Here is a 13,710-nt window from a genome sequence, read left to right as displayed (position 1 = left end):
GCATAAGATATGAAATTTAAAAAAATTGCATGATTTGATATCCAATAACTCCAAGTTGTTTTGGCCAATTTTCATTGATTATACTTATTAATTGATGTAGTTGCTTGTTAATTGATTATAGTTATTGTAATGAAATGTTGTAATAGCCAATTTGTGTGAAACAAAAACATTATCCAAATCTGGATGACTTATGGAAATCCATATATGGTTGAATTAGGCAGAGTTTGTAACACTAACTCTTACATGTTCGTTTGCAACACGAACTCTTAAAAAATTATTCACTTTTTGTCAATTGCTTTATGAACAGAACATGAATCAGTTTCCATCAAATCGTGCATGGATGTATGATAGGTGTTATAGAGGAAGAGGTGCTTTGAAAGAGTCTTTTATATTGGGAGTTGAAGAGTTTATAACCAAAGCTTGCCAAAGAGAATGTTATCAGAATGATGGGGGAATATAATGTCCATGTAGTAAGTGTGTTTGTACAAGAATTTTGGAGGAAAGACTTGTGAAGGTTCACCTCTACAAACATGGTTTCAAATCTAATTATTGGATTTGGACTGATCATGGGGAAGACATGGTAGAAGGTGACTTGTATAATAACGATAATTGCATGGCTTTGGGAATAACTGGAGGTGCACACAATCAGTCACAAGATTACCAAGTTAGGTTTATGGAAGACATGGTGCACTACAAAAAAAATCACTTTTAGCGACCACCAAGTTCGATCGCTAAAACCACTATAATCGGTCGCTAAACATATCTGCGACCGAAATTGTCACCAAAAAAAGATGGAAGCGAAAACCCTAGTCGTGAAGCATTTAGCGACCGAATTATAAAGTGGTCGCAAATCGGTCGCAGAAAATTTGGTCACTAAAATCCAGAACCAAACTAGCAACCAAAGTTTCGGTGTCTAAATCGGTTGCAGAAAATTTGGTCACCAAAATTCAAGAACCAGATTAGTGACCAAATTTTTATAAAAAATCGGTGACTGAAATAGAAGGTGATAGCGACCATCGTTTTCGGTCGCTAATGAATTAAAATATTTAATTAAAAAAAACTTATGGTGACTAATTCGGTGACTAAAATAGAAGGAGATAACAACCACCATTTTCAATCGTTAATAAATTAAAATAATAAAATATATTTATTTGTTTGGCTTAATTAAAATTATTTAATTAGGCTTAGAGAATAAAATAAAGTTTGACTCATATAGAGAAGAAAAAGGTTAGTAGTGAGTTGGGTTTGATATTGTGCAACCCTAAGTCATTCATAAGTGTATATGTATTCTTCCTTCTCATTACACATTTGTTTAGCTTCTAAAAAATATAAAAGATGGCAAAATGATATTTGAAAATTGTTTGCTGACACTATTAAATTCCACTAAAAAGGAAAAAGTGGATTTGGTTGCGAAACTTTGTTCTGCTAATCATATTCCTGGATTTTACATAATTTAATCACCAATATAGATAACCATTGCTCGTTAGCATTAGCATTTGGAATATTGTGAAATTAAGCTTCGATAACACATTTTCATAAACAATTCATTTAATTTTAATTCAAACTATCAGAGTAAAAAAGGAAATTAATCATCACAGGTAAAATGCATTCTGAATAACAAACCATCATTTGGAATTCTACAACACATTCCTGTATAAAACCATAAATTTTAATTTCTGTACAATAATTCTAAGAGAAATATCACTATATAAAGTCCTTGTGAGAAACTTTGCCATCTCCCAACTTGTAACACAAGACATTTTCCCTTAGTTGATGAGCAATGTAAAACAATCTAGCAGATTAAGTATAGTGAATGAATGGCAAGGTTCAAATAAATTGTCTTTCTCTCACCAGAAGCAAAAAGAATTGTTGTAGTTGCAGAAAAAACACAGGAGTTAAATTCTGACTGTGTCCACTAATGTGACCTCATGACAACTCTATCTAACCAATCAAGCATACGTGGTTGTACCAATCAAGGGAATTCTTTGACTGCTGCAATTGTAAGTTATAGGAATTTTCTATCTCTTCCTGCAATGCTCGTTATTAAAGTAGTTATGATAAGTATACTTGAATGTTGAATCTGTAATAATAGGGTATCAAGTTATTAAGATTAACAACATCAACACCAATGTTCTGAGGAATTTGAGTTGCAATGACAAAAAAAATGCCTATAAATGAAGAACAGAAAATGAGTATATTCAATTCTGCTATCAAACAAGGTAGTAAACCACTTTCACTTGTACTGGACTCCAGGTTGCAATTAGCATTAGAGGGAACATATCAATGTACATAACCCAAACTCGAAGAGTCCAAGACACGTGGTGATGGCAATGTGAAAATTTCACATAAAGGAAATTTTGATTGTTTTGAGTGTAAAATTAACTTACCACCATCAATATCAGATATTAAGCCTTCGTAATTAAGCTCCTCTATCAGCTGAAAAGTCACATACAATTCACAAAATCAAGCAAGATTCAGGCACAAAAAGTGTTCAGAAATTTCAGATAGCACAATCAATGGAATGTACATGAAAAAGAATTGAGTATCCCTTAACAAACATTCAACATTTAGATAGCATAATCTATTCAATAAATTAATTTTCTCTTTCTTGCATTATATTTTTGTAGAGGATACAGGCTAGAACTACACCAAATAATATTTTAATACAATTTTGAAACAAATCCCAAACAAAAGCTAAACTGGAATCAAACAACTTAGGTCCTGTCATGATTCAAAGCATTGTAACTAGCAGAAATCTCAATTTAAAAGCATGCTACCATGCATAAATAATTACCAGGCATCCAAAAATGGCGACAGGGAAATCACAGTGAACACGGGAATGAACAAAATTCTTCCACCAACTCACCAAATCCTCCCAACCACGGCTCAAATCGGGTATAGGGTTATCGCAAAATGTGCCTCCTCCTCCTTTAACATAAAAAAGAAATCAGATTAAACCCTAAAAAATGGTGAATATCAAATAAGAGACACATATATCCAGAGACAACAATTAATGCAAAAAAATAAAAGAGGAAGAGAAAGATTATTAGCATCCAATGTGCTAAGTAAATTGTACGTTTAATTTGAAGTTTATCACAATCGATTTTATGTATATAGAAGATCTAAAGGAACCAAGAGGCATGCAAATTATTTGAAATTAATTAAACTACGATAAACAAGAATGCCATGAATTAGTGGAGCATCGAATCTGGCCTTAGCAGAATCAGAGGCATTTGTGCTCAAACAAGTTCAAATTCACGTGTTTGATGCTCTTAGGCAACAAGAGTCATTACAAGTACCAAATGTAGATAACATGGAAGAGCCTCCAAACGAAGAAACTCAAAGGTTTTATAAGCTTTTGTTGGATGAAAATACATCATTGTATGAAGGGACATCAGAGTCCAAATTATCAATGTGAGTCAGGTTATTAGCTTACAAAGGCAATTGGAATATTCCTAACCAATGCTTAGAGTTTATTTCAAAATGCTTTTGGATGCAACATCAACCAAAATAGGTTTGCCTAAAAGTTATTATGATGCAAAAAGGCTAGTGTCGAAGTTGGGATTACAGCCTAAGAGGATTGATTGTTGTGTGGATGGTTGCATGCTCTTCTATGATAACGGTAAAAATGATGGAGCGTTGCTTGAATGCAAATTTTGTCACAAGTCAAGGTATCGTCACCACAACACCGGAGCAAGTAACAAAAAACCAGTTGTTGTAAAGGCAATGTTCTATTTTCCAATAATTCCAAGGTTGCAAAGAATGTATGCTTCAACACAGACTGCGGGACAAATGACATGGCACTATGATAACAAAAGCAGTAATGGTGTTTTGCGTCATCCATGTGATGGCGAGGCTTGGAAGCACTTTGATATCGTTTATCCCAATTTTTCTGTGGAGGCACGCAATGTGCGACTAGGTTTATGCTTTGATGGTTTTAATCCATATGTTCAAGCATCAAATGCACCATATTCATGTTGGCCAATAATTGTGACCCCGTATAATCTTACTCCTGAAATGTGCATGTCTAAACCTTATATGTTTTTCAGTTGTCTCATACCAGGCCCATTCAATCCAAAGGCGGGTATTAATGTATTTTTAGAGTCCTTGATAGAAGACTTGAAGAAATTGTGGAGTGGTGTCCCAACATACGATATTTCAAGGAAAGAGAACTTTATGATGAGGGCAGTGTTAATGTGGACGATTAATTATTTTCCTGCATACGGTATGTTGTTTGGTTGGGGAACTCATTGTAAATTGGCATGCCTACATTGCATGGAGCATTCAAAGGCATTTAGATTACATCATGGGGGGAAAAATTCTTGGTTTGATTCGCATCGTAGATTTTTATCGAATGATCATGCATTTAGGAGGAACAAGAATGCGTTCAAGAAGGGGGAAGTTGACATGCATCCTCCACCACTAAGTTCACACCTACACAAGTTTGGAACAGAGTAAAGATTTATCCTAAAGTAACTAAAAGTGGTGTGCAAAGATTACATGGTTACGGGGAGTGGCATAATTGGACAAAAAGAAGCATCATTTGGGATCTTCCATACTGGAAAGACAATATATTAAGACATAATCATATTGAAAAAAACTTCTTCGATAACATCTTTAACACTGTCATGAATGTCACTGGAAAGACAAAGGACAATGACAAAGCACGAATGGACTTAAGTTTGTATTGTAGGCGAAAAGACTTGAAACTTAAGTCATGTCCTAATGGAAAGATGTTGAAGCCAAAAGCAAATTACACACTTGCAACAAAGGAAATTAAACATGTGTGTCAATGGTTAAAAGATCTCAGGATGCTTGATGGATATTCTTCGAACTTGGCTAGATGTGTTGATGTGAACAAGGGAAGGGTGCTTGGGATGAAAAGTCATGATTGTCATGTGTTCATGGAATGCCTACTTCCCATAGCATTTAGTTCGTTACCAGCTCATGTTCTAAATCCCATTATTGAGGTAAGTCATTTTTTCAAAGATTTGTGTTCTACAACACTAAAAGAGGATGACCTTACTAGGATGGAACAAAACATTCCAATAATTCTTTGTATGTTGGAAAGAATATTTCCTCTGGAATTTTTTGATTGTATGGAACATCTCCCTGTCCATCTAGCATATGAAGCAAAACATGGTGGACCTGTCCATTATAGGTGGATGTACCCATTTGAAAGGTAATAATAAGAGTTATTAGTCTTTATTTAATGTGAACTATAATTATCAATCATATCAAATTTCTTTGATTGTAGATTCATGGGATATGCTAAACGTTCAGTGAAAAATAAGGTTAGGGTAGAAGTATCTATTTGTGCATCTTATTTGCATCGTGAGACAACTCATTTTTGTTCACACTATTTCAACAACTTCATGTTAAGACCACAACATTGTAGAAATGAAGTGGACATTGAAAGTGAAAGGCTTCCATCAATCTTATTTGTCTTTGACCAACCTGGACGTCATTCTGGGAGGGAGATCACTCGTTGGTTAACTGATGAAGAATTGAGCTCAGCTCATGTTCATGTTTTGATCAACTGTAATGAAGTTAAACCATACCTTGAGTAAGCGTCATGCAATATATTATTTTAAAACACTGTTATTCATCCATTAAGTTATCGCTAACCTAATGCATTGACACCTATATATTGACATCTCTTTCTTACATTCTAATGAAATTTCCAAATCACATGCTTCGGCTTGTATACATGCAGATTTTCCTTTGTGGTTTAGGACACAAGTATGTATCTAGAAATTGTATAATTTACTTTTTGTTGACTTCTTTAACCATTTCATAAAAACTTAATGACATTGATATATTTATAGGTTCATAAAGATACTTTAAATGTCAAGAACCAACACCTAAGAGATTTATCACTTGGTCCTTTAAGGTGTGTAAAAGAATGGCACACGTTCTTTGTGAATGGGTACAAATTCCACACTCACACATGGAGCGAGGGAAAGAAAAAAATAAATAGTGGGGTCCATGTAAAGGGTCTTACAAAAGGAGGTGAGGATGATTTCTACGATGTGATTCAACACATGTATGAGGTGGAGTACAAGTCTTCGACCTCAAATAAGAAAGTTGTATTATTTTCCTGTAATTGGTTTAATCCATCAACAAGAGGTACACGAGTAGATTCCAAATATGGTATTGTGGATATTCGAATGGATAGAAAATATGTGCCATTTGATCCTTTTATCATTGCACATAATGTTCGACAAGTTTATTGTGTACCATATCCAACATCACGCAGAGACAAACATGGTTGGTGTGTTGCAATCAAAACGAAGCCCAGAGGTAGTATAGATTCTGATGATGTAGAAGTTGAAGTGCCATATCAAGTTGATGAAATGTCATGTTAATGAAGTCATTAAAGTTGAAAGGGTTTCAGGATTACAAGATTTAGAGGTTGAGCTTGAAGAAGTGGACAGAAACAATGTATCATCATTTTAAGATCAGATAGATGAAGAAACAAATGAATGGGAAGAAGACAATGAAGAGGGAGACACTGAAGATGAATATGGAGATGACTTTGACATCTCTAGCTCTGAATAGACTTAGGAAGCCAATGTTAACAAATAATATTTATTGTAGGAACTAGTATTGTATTGTTGTTGTTAACATATTGTTTATTACTCCAATTAATTAGAGGTTTATGTTTGTTGATGAAATTTCTACATGTTTATTTCAATTTTTTTATTAAACTATATTCAACATATTTTTCTCCTTTGATAAACTTATATAATCTTCATTATCATTTCATGCCATATATATAGATGTCATCAGGAGGTTCTGATCAACCATCACCGAGTAACAACCAAAAACAGGGAAAAAAATTATGTGATAAAATTGTTATCACGATTTAACAACCAAAATCCATCATCCAGTCAACTCAATACACTTATTTCTTCTTCAGTTCATGGATCTACCCCATCAGTAGCAGATGCTACCCAATCCACCCCACCAGTACAAGATGTTATTGCATCAACACCATCTCCACTTGTTGGTTCTAATGCATCAACCCCACCAGATATTACACTATCCCCATATACAAATCTTGGAGGGACGCACTCAGCTTCTGCAGTGAATAACTTAGAGGACGAGGTCCTCTCAGCTGGTGATTGCCCTCTGATTCAGCCTGTTGGGGGAGGGTAAGAATATAACAAAATTCAATTTATATGATTTAATATTACTGTCGTATAATTTTGACTAACTTTGTTTTGGTATTTAGGGTTTATCCATCAAAAATTGCATCAAAGGCCATCACTGTCAGCATCAAGCAACAATTTGGTGAGCCATGGGCAATCCCAAAGGGTGAACGAGGTATATATTTTCAACATTTTAAGATACTTGTTTTTTATTCCCTTTAAAAATTTTATACTTTACAATTTGGATTGATGATTCTTGTTGTTTTGCAGAGGAAGGTCACATGGAGGGTTGAGAACGAGGAAAAATTTAACAAAAATTTCCATACAAAAGCTTCTCACACCCTTTCACAAATGTTTAAAGATGCTCGCCAAGAAGGTGAACGACCAAAATGGATTGGCAATAATGTTTGGAACAACCACCTTGAATAGTGGAACATGCCTGTGTATCGATCCAAATGTGATACAGCTAAAAAGAATCGTTTGTCTGAAAAAGGTGGATGTCTGCACACTGGAGGATCTATTAGTGTTCATGAACACGCTATTCGTATGGTATGATTTCCATATAATTTTTTTATATTAATTTATGATTGATTATTATCTTCTTAATTTATGAAATATTTTCTTTATAGATAGAGGAGCTTGGCCGCTCGGTCCATGTTGATGAAGTGTTTCAACAAACACATATACGGAAGAGCACTAGAGATTTTGTTGATGATAGATCAAGGCGGACTCATGTTAGTTATTTTAAACTTTTTTTTTTATATACATTAATTAGTATGATAACAAATATTTTTCATTTTAATAGGAAGATTTTGAAAGTAGATTGTCTCAAGCATTATCTGAGTCACAATCTACCTCAATATCTACTCCATTAGATCCTCCTGAGGAGAAAAGATTGAGAAGACGTTGTTGGTTAGAAACTGTAGGTGGAAGATACAAAGGACGAGTATATGGGGTTGGTCGTGTTGATTGTCAAGACGACTGTGTTAGTCGCTACCTACAAGAAACACAACCATCTTCTAGTAATAAGAAGGCTGATTCAGAAGAAATTGTTGAACTTAGGCAGCATATTGAACGCATGGCTGCAAGGTTTCAAAATTTTATGATGCAATATCTACCACCTGAAGCAGCAGTTACAGCACAACAGTTTTTTCAGCAGCCAAATACCCCGCCACCAACTCAACCGAATCAGCAGTCAAATGAAGTGCAACATCATAGTAATCATCATGAACAACAAAATTCACCCGGTGAAGATTATAATAATTATTAGCTTCTCTAGAACTTTGTTTTAATGAAATACATTTTAGATATTTGGAAATAGTAAGTATTGTATGTATGGACAACTTTGAATGTGATGAATATTTGTCTTCTGAAAACTAAAATGTACTGGAATGTTGATGAATATATGCAGGTGTAGAATATGGGGTGCTTCCAAATACAAAAAATATAGGGTGCTTCCAAATACAAAAAAACTGATACTGCTGTGTAGAATGTCCATATGTAAGTCTGTCCGTTAATTACATACGAATTTTACATACGGATTTATCTATATGTAATTACATACAAATTTTACATACGGATTTATCTGTACGTAAATACATACGGATTTATTTGTATGTAATTACATACGAATTTTACATACGGATTTATCCGTATGTACTTACATACGGATTTTACATACGGATTTATGTGTATGTAATTACATACGGATTTTACATAAGGATTTATCCGTATGTAATTACATACGGATCCAAAATTTGTATGTAAGAATTACCTACGACAGTTTTACATACGGATTTTTGTCCATATGTAATTCGTATGTAACTATGTCTTACATACGAATTTTGGTTGTATGTAATTTGAGTTTTTCTTGTAGTGATTCACAAATTAAAATATTACAACAATTGTCATAATACTTAATGTATTAATCATTTCTACGTGAATGCCTCCTAACATACACAACTCTGTCATCCGTCGTTCCTCGTGCTAACATGAGGGCTGCTTGTATTCCTTCCCACACAAGGTTGCTCTTTACCCCATCACCATGATTAAGTAATGGTTGCAATGTCCGTGTACTTCTATGAAAAATACCCTACAACCATGAATGTCATAATATTAGACAAAAATGAACACAAATGAAAATGTTATTAATGGTTCATACATACTAGAGCAGGATGTTTAAGATGTTCAGGATGTGTCTCCTCAGGATGTGTTGTCACTGGTTCATGGGCAGTGCTTCTAAGGGTATGAGTACAGAACGATCATCCTCAGTCATGTCAATGACATATGGATGTGATACCGGTCAAAACCACTCCATATAATGTAGAACGTAGGCTCCAAGATAAGGTGCTACGTCCATATCTTGTATGACACAATCATTGAAATGTAACCATCGTCGGTACACTTCATTTGTAGTGAGATCGTCATCTTTAACTACAAATGGGTGTCGAGGGATCATCTACACATATTCATACTGACAAAGAAAACATTCCAGCAAGTGCAACTGATGTGATTCCGCTAGCCACATAGAACAAGATTCTTGACATTCTTAGGAATCACCTTGAGCTGGAAAATATAGAGGCACTTTTCTTAGAGTTGGATCATTGTTCTAAGACAAGAACTCACCAAAAACTAGTACCAAATCCCAAACTCATTTGGATGAACCAAATATTGTCAAATTGAATCAACAAAGGGAATGAAAGCTGGAATGACCGAACAGAATTAAACAACAAATCATATGAACCGAACAGAATTAAGAACCAAACAGAACATAGTGCTGGAAAATAGAAAAACCGAAACTGAAAAACTCAAGAACACAAAGCAACATGAACAATTGAAGAAGAAGATAGGAAGGAGAAGAGAATGCTCATGAAGATGGAAGGAGGATGGATGATCTCGCCACTAGAAGTGTGGAATGCTCCTAGATGAGAGTGAAGCCGCCACTTGAGGACTCCATTGATCCATCAAGATAAGACTAGAGAAGAAGGCTCCAAAAGCTCTCCAAAGGTCACTCAAAATTTGAGTAGAGTTTTCTTAGATTAATTCCAATCTGAATTTTACAAAGGAAGCACCTCTATTTATAGCCTAAGGTGCTGAAAAATAGGTGGGAAATTTCAAATAAACTCATTTGAAATTCCCACTAAAAACAAGTCACATGGGAGGTGTGACCTTTTTCTACTATGACACCTCCCAAAAACTACACCTACACCACTCTCCTAAGTCACATGGGTAATGTGACTTTATTTTACATTTTCACACTCCTTTATTTAATAACCACACCTCCTAAAACTATACAAGAGTATTTCAAAGCTTGGCCTTGCCCCTCATGGGATGGACTTGGGTTCTTTGGGCTTTGGCCTTCTTGGGCTTGGGCTTGGGCTTTGGGCTTGGGCCTCATCTTTATTTTATGTCTTCTTTTAATTTTGAGAAGACTAGAAGGAAGAACTTCAAATGTGAGGGTGGATGTCCTCTTCCTCCATTAATAAAAGCCTCCTTTATTTGATTCTCATCAGCAACTCTCCAATTTTCAAGCCTCAAATAACCAGAGAATAATGATATCCCCTCAAATGAACGATCTTCCCTGTGCTCGTCGTATAGGAAAATTGAATGCAAGTTGGTGTCACTGTATCTAGTTGCAATCAGACAGCAACAAATGAAGTAACTTTCCCTGGTTCATACATCCTACAATGGGGTTCCTCTTTAGAATATTGGGATTGCACACGTCTCATCCCTATAGATGGGAAATACACATAAATCCAACCTTACAACAATGTCGCATAATTAGCTAATTGCCTAGTCTTTCCGTAGCTACAATCTCCTAGTTGCTTATACATGTGGGTTAACGCAGGTGCCACCTAAGCATATCCCCCAGTCAGCCTCAAATTGAAAAAAAAAACCCAAGATATATCACACTCACCAAAGTAGCACTCTTGTCAGCGAAGATAATGCAACCAACAAGGTGAAGTAAATAAGCTCTGGCAGCTATAGTCCACTACCTCCTTGAGCATGCGTGCTTGTATACATCCTTCAACCAACTCAAGCGCACATGAGCTCCCTGACAGTGTCGTGTCTCTTCATATGCTACTCCACGATCAACACGTAGGAATTCTACAAACAAATCATTCGCTCCATCTGCATCTAAGATCTGGTGTGTCAATATTGGCCAATAATGGGCAGATGCAACAAATTTGACACATCATCAAGAGTGATGATCATCTCCTCCAATATGTAAATGAAATGTGTTTGTCTCTGCATGCCACCTCTCTACAAATGCACAAAGCAATCCTCGCCCTAAATTCTCATAACTTTCATGGATCAAACCACTTAAACCAAACATGCCTACTGCAGCCTCTATGCATTCATGAGGTGATCCTAACTTGTTCATCTTTCTCCCATGAGAAACGACCTTTAACTCACCACGATCCTACAATAGTCAACATATACATATATAGATAAGACATTCAATTTATGTTCATTACTTACCAAACCATCCCATAATTGTCTGGCCACATGATTTTCATAATTAATTAGTAATGACTTATCCACTGGCCCTCCTGCATAGCCTTCATCATCAATTTCCACTTCTTTTTGTTTAATATTCTCTTTAAACTCCTCATTTGCAACTGAAGTACGAGTACCACCACGCTTTCTTCTCACAGATGCAGTTGGTCACACACGATCCACATTAGAAGATCCTCCTCCTCTAGTCCTCACCATGTTCCTAATCATAAAATGCCATTAAATGTAAAACAAAAAAATGCACATACACTGACTTCCAAATTTCTACATCCAGAACGCCTACGGATATCCAAATCCGGAGGCTAGAAAATCCATATTAACCTTATAGACATAACCATCCAACACAATTCTGGATAAACACTATAAGATAGGGGACTGGGTCTGAGTGATACAGTCGAGTGCATTTAGTTCTTAGCGATCACAGATAGTCTTAGAGAAAATTATAAGTTATTTTTATCCTCTTTTGCATTTATTTTAAAGCATTATTTATATTAAAAATTTATATGATTCCTTGGTTGAGTAAATCTCCCAATATAATTTTGTACCTGAAGGTCATCGTCCTGATTGAAGCAATTAGACGACCTGAGCACTGTGATCGTGTACGTGCAATTAGAAAGGGGTTGGAATTAAACAATATTTCAAAGCTGCACCACGACACTCATCTTCCTCCCCCGCCCTAGAGACCAAAGCAGAATTGACGAGTAAGATACATAAAAAATTAATGGAGGAGATGAGAAAGGAGACTAAATGGATGCGACTAGATTTGCGACATGAGTTTCTATCACAACAACATTGTGCTCAGTCGCTTTAGTCGTATGTTAGTGCCACTTCCAAGAATACAAAGGGGAGTTGTGCGACTCCTACAACATCAGGGGGATGTCATTGGTCAGATGAGCCAATGTGAACCTCAATTTTATTGAATCAAATTGTTTTTAGGACATTCATTTGATTATTTCTACTTTTTTTAATATTTTATTTATTGTAATGTCTTACTATCAATTTCAAGTTGCATAAATCCTTAGTAAACTAGGTAAAATAAAAAAAACTTATCTTCTATATTTTCTTTGACCATTAGTTTTGTTTCGTTTTGAAGAACTTTTGTTTTATAACAAAATTTTTCGTTCTCTCAACTTTTGTTTCACTATAAAATTTAGTATACATCAAGTTTATTCAAATCTCCAAGCTACTTTCTCTTTCATCATAATTTTGATTACATAGTGCGATTTCATTCAAATAGTGTATTATATTTCAAGAAATGCAATTTCCAATTGCATAGAATCAAATCATTTACATGTTACTTATTTGATATTTTTTTTATTTATTTAATATTTATCATGTAAGAATTTATGACTGTTAATTTCTAATCAAAATTGTTTATGGTTCTATACAATTCATATTGGAAGTGTTTAATTTTTATATAATTATTGTGTCTACTTTGCTTGGATTTTTCAAAGCATGATAACTTTATTTTTTTCATCACCCTTTCTCATACGTGTAATTTTATCACCACAATTGTGTAAATATATTTTATTTGGTATAATATAATAATTTATTGGCATGAACCTTTTTATTAGTATCCAACATAGATTTAAGTTGAAAAGATGAAAAATGCATTTGTATATTATAATTATTAGTAATCTAAATTACTAAACATTTGTAAAATTAATAGATATTCTACATGAAATTTTAATTATATACAATTATTATTTATTTTTTTATAATTATTTGGTACTATAATTTGATATTTATGTAATTATAATTTATTTCTTTATATCTAACATCAAAGATGAGAAAATGTATGTCTTTTTTACATTAAAATAATCCTTCTATCATATTGTTTTCTCTATTTTTTTAGTTTTTTGTAAATAACTTTTTTTAATTAATATTTGAAATAAGACTATAAAAAAATGCCATGTGAGAGTGACGTTGCAGAAGAGGAACAATGTGTGACAGAGATGTTGCATGAAAGGGACACTGACAACGAGATCAACAACATGGTGGTGCCTACAAATTGAAGTTGAAGTTGAAGGTTAAATAA

At 34.5% G+C, this 13,710-nt stretch overlaps 1 protein-coding gene and 1 pseudogene across 1 annotated transcript; both read left to right on the top strand.

Moving 5' to 3' along the window:
- Positions 1-310: 310 nt before the first annotated feature.
- Positions 311-6,561, top strand: LOC150029510 (uncharacterized; annotated as a pseudogene).
- Positions 6,562-7,574: 1,013 nt separating this feature from the next.
- On the top strand, positions 7,575-8,424 carry LOC150029509 (uncharacterized). The gene is made up of 3 exons (XM_090295607.1): positions 7,575-7,703; positions 7,784-7,888; positions 7,960-8,424. Exons 1-3 carry the CDS (start codon positions 7,590-7,592, stop codon positions 8,422-8,424), a joined length of 684 nt encoding a protein of 227 aa, XP_090151733.1. The 5' UTR covers positions 7,575-7,589.
- Positions 8,425-13,710: the final 5,286 nt, after the last annotated feature.

The sequence above is a fragment of the Phaseolus vulgaris genome, chromosome 1, assembly GCF_051622355.1.
Source record: "Phaseolus vulgaris cultivar YP4 chromosome 1, ASM5162235v1, whole genome shotgun sequence".
NCBI lineage: Eukaryota > Viridiplantae > Streptophyta > Magnoliopsida > Fabales > Fabaceae > Phaseolus > Phaseolus vulgaris.
Note: the sequence above shows the minus strand (reverse complement) of the source record. Positions and strands in the feature narration are given on the sequence as shown.